At 44.0% G+C, this 18,831-nt stretch overlaps 1 protein-coding gene across 1 annotated transcript; it reads left to right on the top strand.

Annotated features, from left to right (window-relative positions):
- Positions 1 to 1,431: 1,431 nt before the first annotated feature.
- tcf20 (transcription factor 20) lies at positions 1,432 to 17,764 on the top strand. Its single transcript, XM_039656877.2, is given in 7 exon segments — positions 1,432 to 1,970; positions 8,145 to 11,792; positions 11,795 to 15,978; positions 16,087 to 16,180; positions 16,280 to 16,329; positions 16,621 to 16,710; positions 16,784 to 17,764. Coding segments are annotated over 5 exon segments (7,125 nt in total). The 5' UTR covers positions 1,432 to 1,970; positions 8,145 to 9,052; the 3' UTR covers positions 16,678 to 16,710; positions 16,784 to 17,764.
- The last annotated feature ends 1,067 nt before the right edge of the window (positions 17,765 to 18,831 follow it).

Raw genomic sequence — 18,831 nt, 5'->3', positions numbered from 1 at the left:
TGCTCTCAGTATACTCTCATCACATAAGTTACTTTCACTTCAAACTCACCAAATCCATAAACTGAATCCTCAGCCCGTTCAGAAATGCCGGTACTTGGGTAGACTATATAGCAGTGTTATGTGTTCTTCAGTGTTATACAGTGTTCTTCAGCGACGTTCTTCATATACAGTGTTCTTCAGCGTTATTCCATCTTCTCCAGTAACTGAATCTGTGTGTGTGTGTGTGTGTGTGTGAGAGAGAGAGAGAGAGAGAGAGAGAGAGAGAGAGAGAGAGAGAGAGAGAGAGAGAGAGAGAGAGAGAGAGAGAGAGAGAGAGACTGTGGCGTCGCGCTGCCCTCGCGTGGCGAGCGGCGGAAGTGCAACAGCGCGGGAATAGTCTGACGGGAACACAGGTTGTGTTTATATTCACTGATGTGTGTGTGTGTGTGTGTGTGTGTGTGTGTGTGTGTGTGTGTGTGTGTGTGTGTGTGTGTGTGTGTGTGTGTGTGTGTGTGTGTGTGTGTGTGTGTGTGTGTGTGTGTGTGAGCGTGAGCGTGTGGCTTGAAGTTGTTACGGCAACCGCGGCGAAGCGCGCTAGAGTCGATGCAGGAGCACGCATTATTAATCAACGGTTACTTTGATCGAGTGAGCGACAGGGCGCGCTATTCACTCGGCCAATCATAGCCGAACACAGAGTCACATGACATCAGAAATATCGAAATATCGGGTTTCTTTAATAAAACGGATAGTTCAGGTCCTTGATTCTGATTGGTTGAGCCAGCCTTTAAATGACTCCACAAACACACACCTGTGACCGCATCACATTAGTGTTACTGCTCAACTGCCGTTGGTGATGCTTTGTTGCTGCATCATGTGTTGCTTGGCAACCTCTTTGGAACCACATTGCTTGGCGGAGGAATAAAAATGTTATAACGTTATATTTTATTGTTGCTGGTACGTGTTTATTTTATGAATAAATAAAATAAAATTAATATTTATTTTATGAATAAATTAAATTAATATAATTAAATTAATATTTTGATGGAGTAACTGTTTTATAAAAGCAATAAGTCGTGTTTTACAGTGCATTTAAAACAGCTAAGAGGGTTTACCCTTCCTCGTCGCCTAACCACGCCCCTTAGCTTTTCCTAACTCACTGTAAATCACGGCTTACGGGGCTCAATGCTTTATTTCCTGGAATTTTGCAGTGGGTGTGGGAAGTATTGATTCAGAATAAGTTCCTCTCGCAGCATCTGTTCTCTTCTCTGATGACAAAGGCGGGGCAACCTGTCACTCACATGAGATCAGCCAATAGCAAACCACAACCATATAATCAATTCCACACAGACACAATCAAGCCCCGCCCACATTTGATCATATTCTTTCAGAAGCGTTTTTCACTCAGATACGGTTCTGTGTTTATTAATCGGCTCGTAAAGACTTTAGCGCGCTAGTGTAAATCTAAGAACATGTTTGACTGACACATTAGTAATAACTGTTCTCATACAAACAACCGAGATATTCACCATCATGACTGAAAACTCTTACAAATAAAGGTGTTTATCAGCATGGAAGAACCATTTCAGGTCCCACAAGAACAGTAAACATTTTCTTCAGCGGTCAGCACATTTTAATAACCTTTCTCCACTATAAAGACCCTTTTATGCAAAGAAAGGCTCCAGGTAAAGCGTCGTTTGTGTGTGAGTGTGATGATGTGATTCCTCAGATGTGCGCGTCAGACGCGTGCGTGATGTATGCGGTGCGCGCGTGAGGGGGGGGCGCGCGTGGACCGCTCGAGCTCCTCTCGCTGTTCCTGACGCGAGAAAGAGAAAGACAAAAGAGAAAAAAACGTTAGCGACTCCGTGTCGGTGGAGTTCGAGGCCCGGTCGGTTCCGTGAGGCGGGTGAGCTCGGCGCGGCAGCCGCGGATCGGTGCAGGGGGAGCGGGGGAGCACGGGACTCGAGCTCGGGGACATCAGACGGGCCTGTCCGGTAAAAACACCACATTATCTGACATCTCTCTCTCTGTGTGTGTGTGTTTACTGTGGCGTTGTTGTGTGTTTGCAGCATCAGTGATCCGCTCGTTCGCGATTCGCCTCAGGAACGCGTTTATATCCAGGGAACGCGAGCGTCGATGTGTGTCTGGCTCGCTCCTCTGACGCGTTCATAAATCTGCGGATTGAACGCGTTTATTCGGTGTTTGTGCGCGAATCCGAGCCATGCTAAAGAGCTAATGCTAATGTGCTGTGAGAAACCAGCAGAATAGACCAGAATGGAGGAGGTTTGGTTCTAGATGATTCCGTCAATATCATGTCGGAGGTCCCTCATTAATTCCAGATTCTGATTTTATCTAATGAACACACACATACACACACAGTGATAGTGTCACTGCAAACTCCTTATCATCATCATCATCATCATCGTCATCATCTTTGTTGTTGTTATTGTTATTATTTCAGCCTGGAAAAAAAATCTCAGATAATGACAGATGTCAAATTACAGCAAACTAGTCCTGAAACAAAATGGCATTAATCACACACACAAATGATTACACACACGCATTACTCACGTTACACAAACACTCACACACATTATTATACACAAACATTACGCATTACAAACATTATTACACACACAGGTTAGTTAGCGGATGACGCACACTGGTTAGCAGATCATACACACACTCACTGGTTAACAGACTCATAAACTCACAGGTATTGTGTGAGAGAAACCCACACATAAACGCACTCTCTCACACACACACACACACACAACAGGTATTGTGTGAGACAGACACGTGTCAACATGACTAATGATGCCATTAAAGAGCCTCATTAAGACTCTGCTAATTAAACAACTTGGATGGGTGACGTGCGTCTGATCCAGAGGCATGCTGGGAAACGTGTGCTCACCCTGGAGTGCGGTAGGGCTGCGAATCTCTTTTTATCTGCGATTCTTGATTTTTTTAATAAAATTTCAATTCAATGTTTGCATAATTTAAAATCTATGACCAAATCTATGCATATATCGAATTGAAATTTGATTAAAAATCGAGCATCGAACAGCGGCTGTTAGTCCAAGTCGAGCAGTTATTTAGTTAAATGATTCACGCCTTACTGCGCTAATGTAAGCTAGCGCCCATGTTCGCGAGTCACGCTTCTGCATCGTTAAACTGAGATCGAGTCGACAGATCTACGAGAGGAAGAGAGGATCGTCTCTGCGTTCCCCAAAAGTATCGCAAGCTGAAGCTGGCGTAATCGCTCTACGATCAGTCGAAGTGTAGAGTCGAAACACAACCCTGATCGTCGGAGTTAGAGAAAAGCCTCAGGTGCAGGACTGTTCGTTCTCTTTATAGACGGGTGTTTGTTCGCTTGTGCGTGTTGAACGAGCTTCTTGTAGAAACTACTGGACCTGCAGAGGATGTGTTTCTTCCACTGATTGGAGGTAGCTCGTTAAGGGGCCGCGCGTGTATACTGTTTTTGCCCTCATATCCTGTGCTGTGGAAATCTTGATATTTTCTGCGAGTGAGGGCTTCGATTACCTCTCTTGTTTTTGACCATACATGTGTTCGCGTCCCTGAACTTGACAAAGCACGTTAGCCGTTTCACCGCGAGCTGTTAGCGCCTGCAGAGTCTGACTGCTGTAGATTGAGCGGATGAGCTCAACGTCGCCCGAATCCGCAGCCAAATGCAAATCATCCAGCCGTGACCTGCCCCAATCATCTTCTCTGATTTAAGTATCCACACCCGATGGTCAAATTACAATTATATCAAACAGAATTTCAAACCAAATATGTAAATTTCCGCGTTAACACCAGATTCCGCTAGGGGTGGGGTGGGGTGGGGTGGGGGGGTGGGGGGGGGGGAATCGATTCTTAGATGCATCGCGATGTGGACGATTCTGAACCGATTCACAAATGTCAAAAATTGATAAATAAATAAATAAATAAACTTTAGACATATTTATAATAACGTAATATTGACGGAATGCAAAAGACGGAACTCTGAAGCGCGGAAGTGCAGTGGCCGGACCGTCTGTGGCGCGCGAGATCCAAACACGCTCGGTAAAAGCTGACGTGTGGAAATATTTTGGCTTCTGAAGTTGAAGGGGGAAAGGAGCTGGACAGTCAAGAGCCACACTAGCTGTCAGCTTTGTAGAATAAAACTAAAATATTTGGGAAACACGACAAATATGAGAAGCCGTATGACGCGTTTCCACCCAGGGGAGGAAAAACATTCGGCTGTACCTGTCGTTGTTATATTATTAATTTACTACAAGTATGCTGCTAGTTGATTGATTGATTGATTTTGACCACTTAAATATAAAAATATGAAAACAGTGTGAAACTGTTTCATACATTAAAATCAAATACAAAAGTAGTCAGGGATAACACAATAAAGCCCGAAGACTTATTTCCATTTCGGTCTCTTATAAAGGCAGCGGAAGAAGACAAGTGTCAACACATCACACATCAATCATTCACATACATTAACAAACTTCATACATATTATATAGAAAAAATAAACTATGGTATTATAAAAACTACAATTGTCCCCTAAACCATACTTTCAGACCTTGTGTAAAATTACCTATACTTCTTACCTATACTGTCTTGAGTGTACCAGGTAGTAACCGATCCCAAAGGGTAGTTCCAACATAAAGAAGAGACTGTTGTATTAAATCTGGGGGTACAAAATCAGTTGAGCTACCCCTAGTGGAGTACCTGTGAACTTCGTTTACTCTATTAAAATAATTTCTAAAATATTTGGGAACATCTCCATAAACAATTTTATGTACCATACCCAGCTGCATCTGAGACACTCGATCCTCAACTTTCAACCATCCCACCCTTTCAAAGTGGGAAGATTCCAGATGAGTTTTAATGGGGAGGTCTAAAATTAGCCTTATTAATTTATTTTGAGACGTCTGAAGCCTATGTTTCAGGTTTACTGTGAGACCATTGTACCATGCACCACAAGCATAATCAAAAAATGGCTGAATCAAAGCTCCTGCCAAAATTAGCTTTGTTTTTTCATTCAAAAACTGATATTCTGGCCAAAAAAAACGAACTCTCTGATTAACTTTGGTGATTACCTTTTGGGCCTGACCTACTCCAGATAAATTACAATCTAACATACATCCAAGATAACTGATTGATTCCTTGGCAGTAATTACAATATCTCCAGCTAGGACCTTAAAACATGAGGCTTTCCAAACAATATAGATTCAGTTTTCCCTAAATGAAGTGATAATCTGTTATCAGCCATCCACATCCTAACCTTTAGAAGTTCTGTGCTAAGTATGCTTTCAATCATATTCTTATCCTTGTGAGAAACAATCAGCGCAGAATCATCTGCATATAGAAAAAAAAGACTGCATAAGTTCAGGCACACATTTATTTTCCTGTTTGTTCTTTGCAGTGTTTATAAAATATATTGTTCGTTAGTTAGTTTGTACTTTTAAAGCAAAGTATTTATAGTCACACACACACACAAAGATTCAGATAATTGATTTAGAATCGAATCGCAGAATCGTAATCGAATCGTGAGGTGCCTAGCGATTCCCACCCCTCGATTCCACGTTAATTTGCCAATTCCGCAATCCTGTCCGCGATTCCGTGATCGTGGAAATCATAGGGTCCTAATCGTTACAGTTGTGGTTATAGTGATCGTTACAGTTTCGTTTAGTTTGACTGAAATTTAACTTTTGAAGTGTGCGCAAACGTACATAGTGATCAAGTATAATAAAGACGCACCATAAGAGTCCGAAAGATTCTCAGTCAACGTCTTTACTTCCGGAAGCGCGTTCTGCAGGCCAATAGCGGCATAACTTTAATAAAATTAATTTTCTCAGAAACGGAGACAACGATTTTAGAGACGCTGATTCGCTAGTCGAATTTCGTATGATATGAGAGAATACTAACCCTCAAAGTTGTTGATGTAGCTCGAATTCAAATAACTTCTCTTTTTTACTCTTGTGTGACCGCTAACGGCCTCACAGTGTTGTTGACATCATTCACGTTAACCGCAGGACGTTTTTATAAACAGCAAGTGTAATTTGACACTATCTCCACGCAAAACCGGCTTCTGACCGTAGACTGACGATGCAGCACCGGATGTGACTGGGCGCGCTGAGACGAACCCGAAAGCGATCGTGCATAGAGGCTATTGAATTAAATCAAACTAATGATTTATTCAATTTAACAGTAATATGGCCCTATGAAGTCTTTTATTTTCACATGAGATCCATTGTACCCTCACACACACACACACTAACACACACACAAATTCTGTTTCTGTATGTTTTATGGTTTAATACATATTTAACACAATTGAATGTTAATTATTATTCTTATTCAATAATAATTCTTATTTTTATAATACTTAGGGAAGCACATTGCACTATACAGAAACCAAGCTTTTATGTTGAAGGTTTCTAGTCAAGTCAATGTTTATAGTTCTGTGTGCAGTTTTATCAGGAATTGTGTCTGGAATTCAGTTTCTTATGACTGTAACTGTAAACTGTTGCTGGCAGTGAATGTGTTGGGAGTGTTGTGCCGTGTGTCATGTGACCGTTCTGGCCCAGTGCATGCTGGGAGATCACATGTCTCTAAACAGATTCCTCCGAGATGTGAAGGAATATGAGCCGGTTGTGTGTTTCTAAAGGTTGTGTTTTACTGAGTTGTGTGTTTCTAAAGGTTGTGTTTTACTGAGTTGTGTGTGCTGTTTCAGAGTCATGTGTGTTTTGGAGTCGTCTGTGTGTTTCTGAGTTGTTTCTGTGTTGTGTGTTTCTGATCCTGAATCAGTGCTGGGACACACTGTCTGCACACTGAACGCTGTTTATTGGACACGATTATGAAACATTGATCATTGATAGAGATAATCCGGATTGCAGATGTGAAGTGAATCTGTATTGAGGCCCAGCCAGCTGTGTGTGTGACTGTACAACACTTTAAAGGTGCATGTAGTATTCACATACACACTATCCCCCCACAAATATCCACACACAAATTCTACACACACACACAATACCGCCCACCACACACAATATTCACACACACAATACCCCCCCCCCCCCCACACACACACACACGTTTCGCGTCCCTACCCCGAAGTGATAAAATAAAACAAAATTCTGTATCAAATTTACAGACAGGACAAGTAGTTTTGTTCAGGCATGGTTTTGTAGAGAATTATAAACCCCATGTAGAGAATTATAAAGCACATATATTCAAACTAGGGGTGTAACAATATTCGAACCGAACCAAAAAATTCTATTCGAATCGCAATACTCTCATTGTGTACCGAACAGCCCCGGCCCCGCCCCGCCCGGCTCAATGGACCTCATGTCTTAGGAGTACAGTACACAACGAATTCAGTTTTGTAGCCTAACCACCATTAACACCAAATAACACGCTCCGCGCTTTGTTACTTTGGATAATAAGCAAGGTGTAATCTTTCAAATTCTGTCTATTTGATCACAAAATTCAAAATCTGGCTCTCAAAGAGCGTCATAACTCGTGTAATCGCTCAATCTGTGTTTCAGCAGCGGAAAGTCGTCAATAAAACTAACAGCGTAGCTTGTCACTAGCATTATATTTACCTCAGCAGGCAAGTGATTCAGTGTCCACAACTTTGGTTCCTAAATTAACTCTTGCACTAAATAAATGCACTATGTTAGCCTATATTTTACTTAACCTGTTAATGATATCTTGATTATTTAATGTATGTTTAAAATATCTTTCATGAAATTGACAACTGTGTAAATTAGCAATTTTAGCTTTCTAAACCGAACCGAGACGTCAAAACTGTGGGAAAACCGAACCGTCAGTTTTGGGTCTATCGTTACACCCCTAATTCAAATGCACATAACTATAGAAACAATTCTTAGTGCGCATGTGAACGCCATCATCGTCTTTCTCTTATCAGCTTGTGTACGCCAGATAGGCTTTACTAGGCTATATTTTGTTCAAGATTCCACTAATTGGATACATTTACTTTTGAGTAGTAGTACGAGTACATGAGTGCAGGATTGGGCCCGATACCCATACTGGTATCCGTATCGGTGCATCCCCACTCTACACTTGGGTTATTTGGTTATAAATATGAGTGTAGCACTAAAGCAAATATTTACATTGAAATATGCTGTGTTTTCCTGTGTTTTCAGACCCTCACAAGTTTCCTGTTTCAAGAGAGAGAGAGAGCAAGACACTATCACACTGAAAAGATCGGATGAAACGAGCGACTGGATGGCATGTTACTGACTATGGAAAACCTGAGGCTAGGACAAGCTAGGCTGAAAAACACCGTACTGTAAGGATTGGACGAGCAAAGAAACAAAACAACAATCCTGCTGGAGTGGAATTAACATGGAAAAGGAAAAATGTTTGGAAGCAGCTGGAAAATATTTGTTGGCAAAGACCTTACTGAAACAATACTTGAGAGAGTGCAGAAAATCCCCGTTACACAGGAAATATGAAAAAAAATCATGATCTTGAAGTATTGATCTTTCTCAAGCTATTTTCAGTGTCGGTGAATACATGTGCCAACTGGAGTAATATTTTCTCTTTTTTTGTTGCAAACCAGTTGATGAACTCGTATAATCCGACTGCATGGCTGCTACCCACAACCATTTGCACAGTTACCAAACGGCAAAGAGACTTATCGCACTACAGTATCGCGATATTGACATTCTCGCAATGAAACGTAACTGAGTTGTAATTTTGGTGGAGAATTTTTACATTTTGTGACAATACTAATCTTTCATTTATCTGAGCTATTTGGATCTAGTGCCAAGCCACAGTGGCAATCGTGACACCATTTTTGTGAATGAATTGCTGCTGCTGCTGCATTTCCCATCTTCACATTGTTTACCATTTACTTTTTAACTCGAGCAGCAAATTTAGCTCAAATCTCAATTTTGCTTAGCAGACATTTGCTGGGGCATTGCTGCTACATATGTATCTTGGTTTCTTTAAATGCAAAGTTAATAATAAACATTCCAGTTTGCCATTTGGATCCTTATCGTAGGAAAGGTTACAAATAACAGATTTTGCAAAAGTCTAAACCACAAAAATGCAGAATTTTCCCAATAGTCCAGTCCCTGTTCATCCAGGGTTTAGCCGGGGAGGAAGTGTTGTCAGTTCCCCATATCCAGCCCACTCTTCAGACCTTCAGGTGTCCCCCAGAACCTCCGAAGACTACGCCATGCAGCAAGCTCAACCTAACCTGCAGAGTCACGGGCAGCTCCTGCACCTGCGGAGCCAACAGCATCTGCTACACGCTCCTGCTGTGCACGGCTATGGGGCCAGGAGAGCAGCTGGAGAGATGGCGCAGGGAAACACTCACAGTGGAGGAGGTGGAGGGAACTCTTACCGTAAAGACAGTGTGGATTATTACTTCTCAGTGAGTGGGCGAGAAAGAAGCAGGAGAGGCGGAGCGGCGTATGGTGCGGGATTTAGGTACACGAACCTAGATGGACATGTACCTCATCAGTACCCGCACTTGTCTGGTTCAGGGTCGTCCTCTGGAATGATTTCTCCCTACTCTATGGAGTATGGCTCCAGCAGTGGCTCTGCAGTTGGGAGTAGTAATAGTGGCAGCGCTGGTTCGTTTTCTCCTTCCCAGCAATACAGTATGGCTCATTCTACTTCAGTACAATCAGGTGCTCAAATGCATCAACGCCAGCATGGCCCGAAATACCCCTCACATCAAGGATTACACCAAGGTCAGCATCACCGGACGTACCCGCTTTCTGGAAACAGAATGCCCCCTCAGTTCGGACACTACGCCCCAATTAATGCAACCTCAGACTCTACTGGAATGTACAACTCTCCACCGCAAAGATACGACGTGATCAGCAACAGCAGTACGGATGCCAAAATGAACAACTCGCCCAGTCAGTCTAATCCAAACACTCACACAAGTTCATCTGCTTCAAACAGCTGTGAGAATATGGGACAAAGCTACTCGTCGTCTGCTCATCCTCCATATTCGCCCCAATCTCAGTCCCTTCACAAGCACGCTCCCAGTTCCCAGCGTAGCTCTCAGCACAGCACTGGAGCAGGTTATGAAGCTTCCCTCAAAATGCAGCACCACGGAAACCTGCAGTCCAAACTGCCCCATTCATCGGTCTCCTCTAGCCCTGCTCTGCCTTCACAACCCCCTCAAGACCTCACCAAATCTCCTATGCATTCCCAAAGTCAACAGGCTCACATTCATCAGAATTTCAGTCCCATATCTAATCCCTCCCCTGCTCCATCTGCTGTACAGTCTCCAAGCTGCAGCTCCTCTTCGTCTCCACTAATGGGGAGTTCAGAGGCTAATAGTGCAGCTACGCATATGCAGACTCCATCACACCCCTCTGTTTCAAACACTCGCATCAGTCAAAGCCATGGACGCCTTCTGCAGGCCGTACCTCAGCTGAGCCCCACTCCCAATTCAAATAGCAGTATTAGTAGTTGTGGCAGCGGTGTAGGAACTAAAGTGGCTGGTTTGAACCACAGCGCAGGGATCGGTCACGCTTCCATGAGTCAGAACCGACTAGGACTAGGTCATCGAGGCGGTCCAGGGGAAGATGGCGCCCTGTATCCTCATGAAAAACTCTTGCAGGACCCTGGTCTAAATAGTCTAAATGCTCTGACCTCTCAAGTGGAAAATCTACCTAATACAGTGCAGCACATGCTGCTAACAGACACTGTGCTGCCTCAGAGGAAGAGCAGAGACAATGCACATCACCTTCAGATGCAGCAGGGATCTCAGTCTTTACCGGGCAACCAAAACAAACCTGGGACTGCCAGTGCCAGTGGTCAGACCTCAGCGAATGAAGAGAGTTCTGAGATGCTGGAAACAAAAGGGCATCAGCAATTGGAATACAAGAGAATTAGGCAAGCAAGCGGAACAAGCAATGACTCTGAGCCACAGAGCTACCCATCATCACAGAGTCAGATGTCATCAGAACAGGCATTGGATCTCCAGGTCAACCCTAGAGGCATTTCAACAGCTTCAAAACAGTTATCTACTAGAGAGTCTCAAACAAAGACACCAGAAACCCTGACGCCCTCCTCCTCTTCACCACCATCAGTTCATCCTCCTGCAGAACACAGCCCAAAACAACAGTTACATCCCCCTGCTCCAGCATCTCCCGTGCCCTCAGCACATCCGAACTGTGCAGAAAAACGAGACCCTGGAATTAATGATAAGGGAAGAATGATCAAAATGATAAAAGATGAAGAAAGCGAAGCTGAAAGTGCAGATCCTCCCTGTGATAGAGAAAATTCAGAGAATAGACTGTCGGTCTCTACCACACAGGATGAAGCGGAGACAGATGCACAACATTTTGAAAATCCAAGTAAAACTGTGAATGTTTCAGAGCAACATAATGTTGGAGGGGTTGGGGTTATTGTCTCTGCTCGTTCTGAACCGAACAATGAATCAAGCAAGCACACGGGAGCCAAATCTCCACGTTATGTTGTTTCTCATTACCCAAACAAACACAGCAATCCTGAGGAGCGACATGATGTCAATGTCTTAAGAGAGACAAGAAATCACAATGGAGAAGGGGAAGTGTGCATGGACACATATGTCTCACAATATGATATTTCCCCTAAACAAGAATTTGGCCAAAACATCCCCTCTATTCAATCTCACCCAGTCTCATTTAAATACAGTAATCCTGAAGTACATTTCAATTCTACAAAGAGCAAGGGAAAGTTGGGACTAGGCAGTGCTATGGGTGCAAATAGAAGCCAGAATTATCATCAGCTGCAGGCCAGCTATGGGTCTATTGCTAGAAAGGAGATTGGTGTTTTTGCTTTGGAGGGGGGAGAGGGATCGTCTCAAGAAGTCAGGATAGCAGTTCCCAGTTTCAGCAATCGTTTCCAAGTCTTTTGCAAGAAGTCCTCCAAGGTCATCACTTAGATCGACGCTATGGACGTCCTGACCAGACAGCAAGTGTTCATCAACAACCTCAAGATCCATCCCAGCACCGTTATCAAACTAGACTACCTTGCGGTATGGTTGAAAATTTGAGTTCACCTGCAATGAGCTCTCAGACAATTATGGGTGGACTTAATGTCCAGTTCAGTCAAATGGCCTCTGGAAAACAACCGAATACAAGCCAAAATCAGGGATCAGATAATGAGATAGTTTTAGGTCCTCCTCATCCCTCTTGGGATTCTGAAGCACATAAGCCCAACGTGACTCATGGGATCTCCTTAGAAAAAGGCAAAACCAATCTGTCTCCAAGCCAGTCCACCCACATGCAGCAGTCTTTAGATCTCACAACAGGAGCCCCTCCAAAGCACATTAATTTGGCTGACTATTCTTTGCAGCACAGAAAACCCTCCAGGTATGGTCCCTCTCCTTCTGCTGTGGAACAACTGCTTTTACAGGAAGCTGAGCCACTGGCATGTGGTCCTATCAGTCACACTCAATCTCAGACATCCACGTCCTCAGGAAGGCGCTCGGTAATCTGCGATGTGTCTCCTTCTCGACGAACAACACCAGAAAGAGAGAGGGGACACTCTGGGGCCACTGGACCCTCAGTCATTCAGCAGCCATTTTCCTCTTCTGGATCAAACGGTCAAGAATGTTGCAAGGAAGAAATAAAAGCAAAGAAAGCACAAAACAAGGAGGACTCGTTAAAGATTGAAGCTGCAGGCCAGAACACGGATGGTTACTGCAGCACGCCACACAGTAAGGAGTGTAACAAGCCCCTTCATTCCCCTGTAGATGTTATTTCTGATTTAGAAAAACCCAGCAGTGCCAAAGGCAACAATGAAGCCACCAGCAACGTGCCATATATTTCGCAAATGTCCTCGAATCCTTTGTCCTCACCACCAAGACACCAGTCATTTTCACAGGTAGTTGATCGTTTCCGAGCATATGGCTTCAGTGACACCATAGATGGACAAAAAATGGTCTCCCATCCTATAACTCATCAACCATTCCACACCATATCAGCATATTCTAAAACCACACCCTCTACTAGCAAGTTACAAGCGTTTCCACAGAGCTTACCCCCTCAAGACAGACCCGACTGGACTCCTGACAGGCAAAGGCTAAGAGGTATGGACAAGCACGTTCTTCAGAGACTCCCTGAACAGAAGTGTAAATCCCAATCCTCAAGTGATATTCTGCCTAGTCAGCATCACATATCTCGGCAGCACTCTTATCTCCGTTCACACTTTGACATGAAAATATGGGATGCTTATTCTGAAAGAGATGGTCCTGGACAACCACCGACTGCAATGCCTCGTGAGCATGCTATTTCTCAAAAAGTTACAAATGCTGGCCCTAAACTTAAAGAAGAGGACATCTCAGATAAGAGCGCAGAAGACACTGCCAAATCTTTCCACTCAGTGGCTTCAGCTGGTGCTATTAGCCCGGCTGGGCACACTGCTAAGGCTATCCAAGGGATTCAGCAGGGGCAGAGACTAACCAAAACTGGAGCATCGGCTGAAACCAACCCTTTAATCATGAGAAGGAGAGTTCGATCTTTTATTTCTCCTATTCCAGCTAAGAGGCAGCATCAGGATGTTCCAGGTCAGCGGCCAGGATCAGCTTATCACTCCCCATTATCTCAGTCCCACTCTGATTCTAGACATGCAATCAACAATTGTTCTAGCAGTACTGATACTCAGCCAAAATTGCATTCTCCCAAGACTCCGCATTCTATATCCAGTGCAAACTCACCTCCTCAGTCCAAAGCAAAGTTTCTTCCCCCAAGAAAGGGTCGGGGTCTGAAACTTGAGGCAATCGTGCAGAAAATTACTCCAAGTGTGAAAAAAAATGACTTCAACAACAGTCATGTGGAATCTGACTTCTTGGAAGTATCTCATTACACCTCGGACATGCCTGACCCTGAGGGTGGCACGTTGTTCGCTGGTGCTCCACAAGGAGAAGAGGCCTGTTTATCTTACCTAGATGATTCTCATACTTTAGAGGATCTCATGCCATACAGAGCAGTTGAAGATGCCTTCTCTTGTGATCCTCAGTCTCTCAAACCAGGTTCAACAGCTTCTCGCAGTTGTGCCCTCAGAAGGTTGCCTAAAGATTTTGACTTTGGATTAGGTGCTGCTGGTTCTTCAGGGTCTTTGGTGGGTGAAAATAAGGATGATTTTACTTTGTTAGGACCCCTTCCACCAGCTCCTCCACTACCTTGTCCTGTACAGGGATCCCCTCCTCCATCTTCATCTGCATTGTCTGACATACAGCAGTTCACAAACACTTATCAACAGCTGGAAACCCGGCGAAGCGAGCAGTCAGCTGCTAACCTGCTTAGGCAGAAACTGCAAGAGACTGGCATGGGCTTTGATGATTACCCAGGTGGGGATTACTATGGGGCCACCACTGGCCAGAGCCCTGGGCACCACCTTCTGTCCAGAGCTTCTCAGCACCAGATGAATTCTCTCGGGTTGACATGTTCTGAGTCTAAACTGTCAGATAACATGGTGCCCAAAGGGTATTTCCCATCAGGGAAGAAAAAGGGTCGCCCAGTAGGCAGTGTGAATAAGCAGAAACGTGCCCAAGCACAAATTCAGAATGCAGCAACAAGCATACCCTCCTCTCCTCTTCCCTCACCTACAGCTGTACCTCAGCCTGTCCCAGTCCCAAACACACCAGATGAAGTGTCCCAAGAACCAACACCACCTGACCAGATACCCTGTCCACCTTTAGTCCCTCCTGCTGAAACCCAGGTGGTGAAGGAGGATGTAGAGTGTGAAGAGACCCAGCCAGAGTTAGATTTGAAGCCTGCTAAACATAAACAGAGAAAGGGGAAAGAGGGCAACGAGACTGCTGGTACAAGTGGCAATCAGAGAAGGAGGAGAGGAATGGCTCCCAAAGAGGAGGTTGACCTTCAAACGAGCGGTAGGGGAAGCATGACCCTTTGTGGAATATTCCCAGATACCAGAAATAATGTTTTCGCTCCTTACGTACATGTGGAGAAAAAGGTTGAAGAGATTGGGGCAGTCTGTACAATTATTAATGCCGAGGATGAAAAATCAAAAGGTGGAGGCAAAGCTGGCCACTTAGGGGCTGATGTCCTGTTAAATACCCCGCTGTCATCTCAGCTTGTGAGAAAAGAAAAGGAAAATGAAAGAACAAAAGAAAATTGGGTTTCAGAGCAAGTTGATTCTGCCTTGCAATCCGGGAAGATACTTCCTACATCTGGATATGTTCTGTCAGGGCCTGTGATATCAGAGACTGGACACACTGGTCGCCTCCTATGCTGTCTTTGCCAGAAATGGGCCAACTACAAGCATCTCGGGGATCTCTATGGTCCTTTTTACCCAGCCGAATATGCAGCCAAGCTCCCGAAGAATCCACCTCAAGTCCGACAAACCTTGTCCTACCATGGGGCTGCCACCACAGTTTCCAGTATGACATCCATTCCGACAGACTCGACTCCCCAGGATACAAGTTTACAAGACTCGCAGAATGTCAAGTCATATGTTGGTAGCGATTGCACAGTCAGTCAGGCAACAAACTTAACATCCCCAGCCACCCCCATTGGTACTGTCTTTCCCAGCATGGGTGAAGAAATGGCTTTCCACACTGCTATAACCAGCAGCTCCACAGTAATGGTAACTGCTCACACCTGGAATCCGGCTGCTGAACTGAGTGGGCTGGGTACATCAAATGTACAAGATCTGAATAGTGAACTCTTGCTGAAGCAGTTGCATGTCGAGAATTCACAACAGAGGCCCCAGCACAGAAAACTCACATCCCATCCACGCTTCAAAAGAAGACATAAGTCCAGTGAGGATTTACCTCGAACTGTTCCCATCAACAGCAAAGCCTCCCTGCCCTTCCAGCCTCCCCCACCCAGCCTGGACTCTCTGGGCCCCATGGCCCAACTTACCCAGCTCCCACTAGTGCCTCTAGACCCAGAGGAGCTGTGGGTGCACGAGGGCTGCATCGTGTGGACCAGTGGCGTATACCTGGTGAACGGGAGACTGTATGGCCTTCAGGAGGCGCTAGATGGTGCTAGAGACACCGTGAGTAGAAAGTTCTGCCGCTTGTTTTTAATATGTGGCTTATTGCTGTAACATTGACATGTTGTTAATATTAGTTCCTCCTTTCTTGTGATTAATCCCACTGCTCAGAGCTGCTCCCATTGTGAGATGGTGGGCTCCACCCTGGGCTGCTACAGTAAAGGCTGCACCCTGAGGTACCACTACCTTTGTGCCATAGAAGCAGGTGAGATGTGGCATCACTTTGGGCTGCACTTGGTTTTATTCAAGACAAAATGCACATGAGGGACTGACATTCAGTGCTAAATAATCTGTTTTTTTACAGATTGTTCCCTAAATGAAGACAACTTTTCTCTGAGGTGTCCAAAGCACAAGGTCAGAGAACAAGACTTCACAATGGAAATGTGGTCAATTTTACTCATTTTAGTTAAATAGTTGCCACAAATTAAGAATTGTATCCCACAACTTAATTCGTTCCCTCGTTTTAGTGAAGTTGTGGCCACGACTTGCTGATTCCTTCCCTTGTTTTAGTCACATGGTGGCCACGGCTTAAGTATTCATTCCCATGACTTATTTTATTCCATTTTTATCTACAGTTATTTCTTCAGTGTGTCTATAAATGTGTTTTCCAGTGTATCTGTGCACATATGCGTTCTGTTTCTATAGAGCAACAGAATCGCCAAGCCTGGAGCCGTGTACCTGGAGCAGTCAGAGAGAGGATGAACACACACCACACGAATCGCGCACAGATCAGACGTGAGTGGACTCAGTGTTGCGCTAGGTCTGTTAGCCTGTGCCGTCGTTGACCTGTGCCTGTGCTTCCCAGCAGAGACGGAGATTCCTGACTGTGTGAGTTCAGCTGAAGTGGGAACGCCTTCATGCTTCGAGATCGGAGTTACCATGGCTACCGACGGACACATTTTGGAATGTAAAGACTTTCTCTAAAGAACACTAATAACTGAGAGTTTTTCCATTCATCGCCTGTTCTGTGGTGAACAACCCCTTGTGGAGAGGACAGAGCAGAAGATGGAGATGAAGTAACGCTTACTGCCTTTCAAAACAGGACTTCAGTTCGCAATGTTTGACTTTTGAGTCCGCTGTTGTCATCCTTTATCTTTGTTAGTTCGTTGAAGCTCCGCATTGGGAACAAGAGAACTGAAGGAGGGAAGGGGACCATGTGGGCAGGGCAAGAGAGAGGCAGTGTATTTACACCAGTTATATGTAGTATTTTATATCATAACTCATATTATCATTATTTTAAACATCACTATTGTTTTAATCAGTATTTTAGACTGAATGTCCGTATCAGGAGGACCAGAATGTCGACCTGTTATGACATCATACTCGTGACATCACGTGGAGCGGAAGTCCAGTTGCCACAGAGACATTGTTGTCATGGAGATGCACATATATTGCCTTCGAAGGTGTGCCTGTGTGTGTGTGTGAGAGAGTTTGCTTGTTCGTGTCTATCTTTGCTCCTTTGATAAGTGTTCTTATTTTCCACCTCCAAGGGTGTTGTGCTCTAGACGAGAGAAAGGACAAGCAAATGGACATTGCGTTATTTTTCAGAGTTGGGAGAGCGTTAGGATGAGAGGTAAAGGACTCGTGAGTTACTCGGGTCGAGACTAACATTCCTGCAGCGTTTTGAGGGAAAGCAGTGCAGATCTCCATCTCCAGAACAATCGCTGTCGTTTTTCTAAACAAGACTCCTGAAAACAAGAACGCAAAGAAAACACTCACCATATGAAAACAACATGTACTAGAAAACTGTCAATATGCTTCTGACTCATGAATACAGTTATACAACGGAGAGCTGCTGTGTGTGTGTGTGTGTCTGTTCACAATGCTTCACTTCTGCTGTTTCTGATCCGGCCGAATGCGTAACCTGCCCAAACTCGTCAACTCTCAGGGAAACTCATTGAAATGGAGATTTTGAAGTAGATTTGCACTAATAACGTATTAGCCTTTAGAGACGGGCCTACTGTGAGCTACGATTGGTCCATCAGACTAACTTATAAATAATCATGATTAACAGTGGAATTTGTGATGGGAAACTACATCACCCAGAAGGCTCTACTGAAAATACCAATCAGAGGAATATATATATGTGTGTGTGTGTACAGTCAAACCAAACATTATTCAGACACCAGATATGTTTTTATATGTTTGTACTAGAGGGTGTGGGATACTATAGTTAATTTAGTTCGTTTAGTAATTAGTGTGTGAGTAAGGAGAGCAAAATAAAGGAAACTTACATATTATACCCACATTTTCTTACACAACATCTGGGACCAAAAATGATTCGGACACTTTGAGCCGGTGATGTTTTGCTGAAGTGTGTGTTCTGTAAGTGCTAAAGCTCTTTTTACACACACACACACTGAACAACATGAAGCATTGCTTGGTCACTGGTTGAGCTAAACTGGTATTCTCTAATTGTGTAGGTAAATTGAACAGATATTTAACATCAGATATTCAACATAATTCATGTGTGAGAGTCCAACAGAAGGTCACATATCCACTGATCTGAGAACTGAGTTCTGCGCATGTTTATCACCATTTTATAAACTATAGCGAATAAATTGGGATATTGTGAGAAATGTTGAAGATGTCTTGAATAGATTTTGGTTTGACTGTGTGTGTGTGTGTATATATAATTTTAAATTTGATTATGCGGTTCACAATAACTCATGGGATAACTCATTGTTCTGTCCCTCACTACCTTTAGTATTTCTAAATCAGACAAAAAGACAATCTAATCTCAGTTTCTAATGTTGTGACTCGTTGTAGCTGGCTGGTTCGGCTCATGGTTTATGGCACTTTAACAAACACTTCTTTGAAATATGAGTGGACAATCTGCCCTTTTCTCTAACATAT

Source organism: Pimephales promelas, chromosome 3 (genome assembly GCF_988280905.1).
Source record: "Pimephales promelas chromosome 3, fPimPro1.hap1.1, whole genome shotgun sequence".
Classification (NCBI taxonomy): domain Eukaryota; kingdom Metazoa; phylum Chordata; class Actinopteri; order Cypriniformes; family Leuciscidae; genus Pimephales; species Pimephales promelas.
Note: the sequence above shows the minus strand (reverse complement) of the source record. Positions and strands in the feature narration are given on the sequence as shown.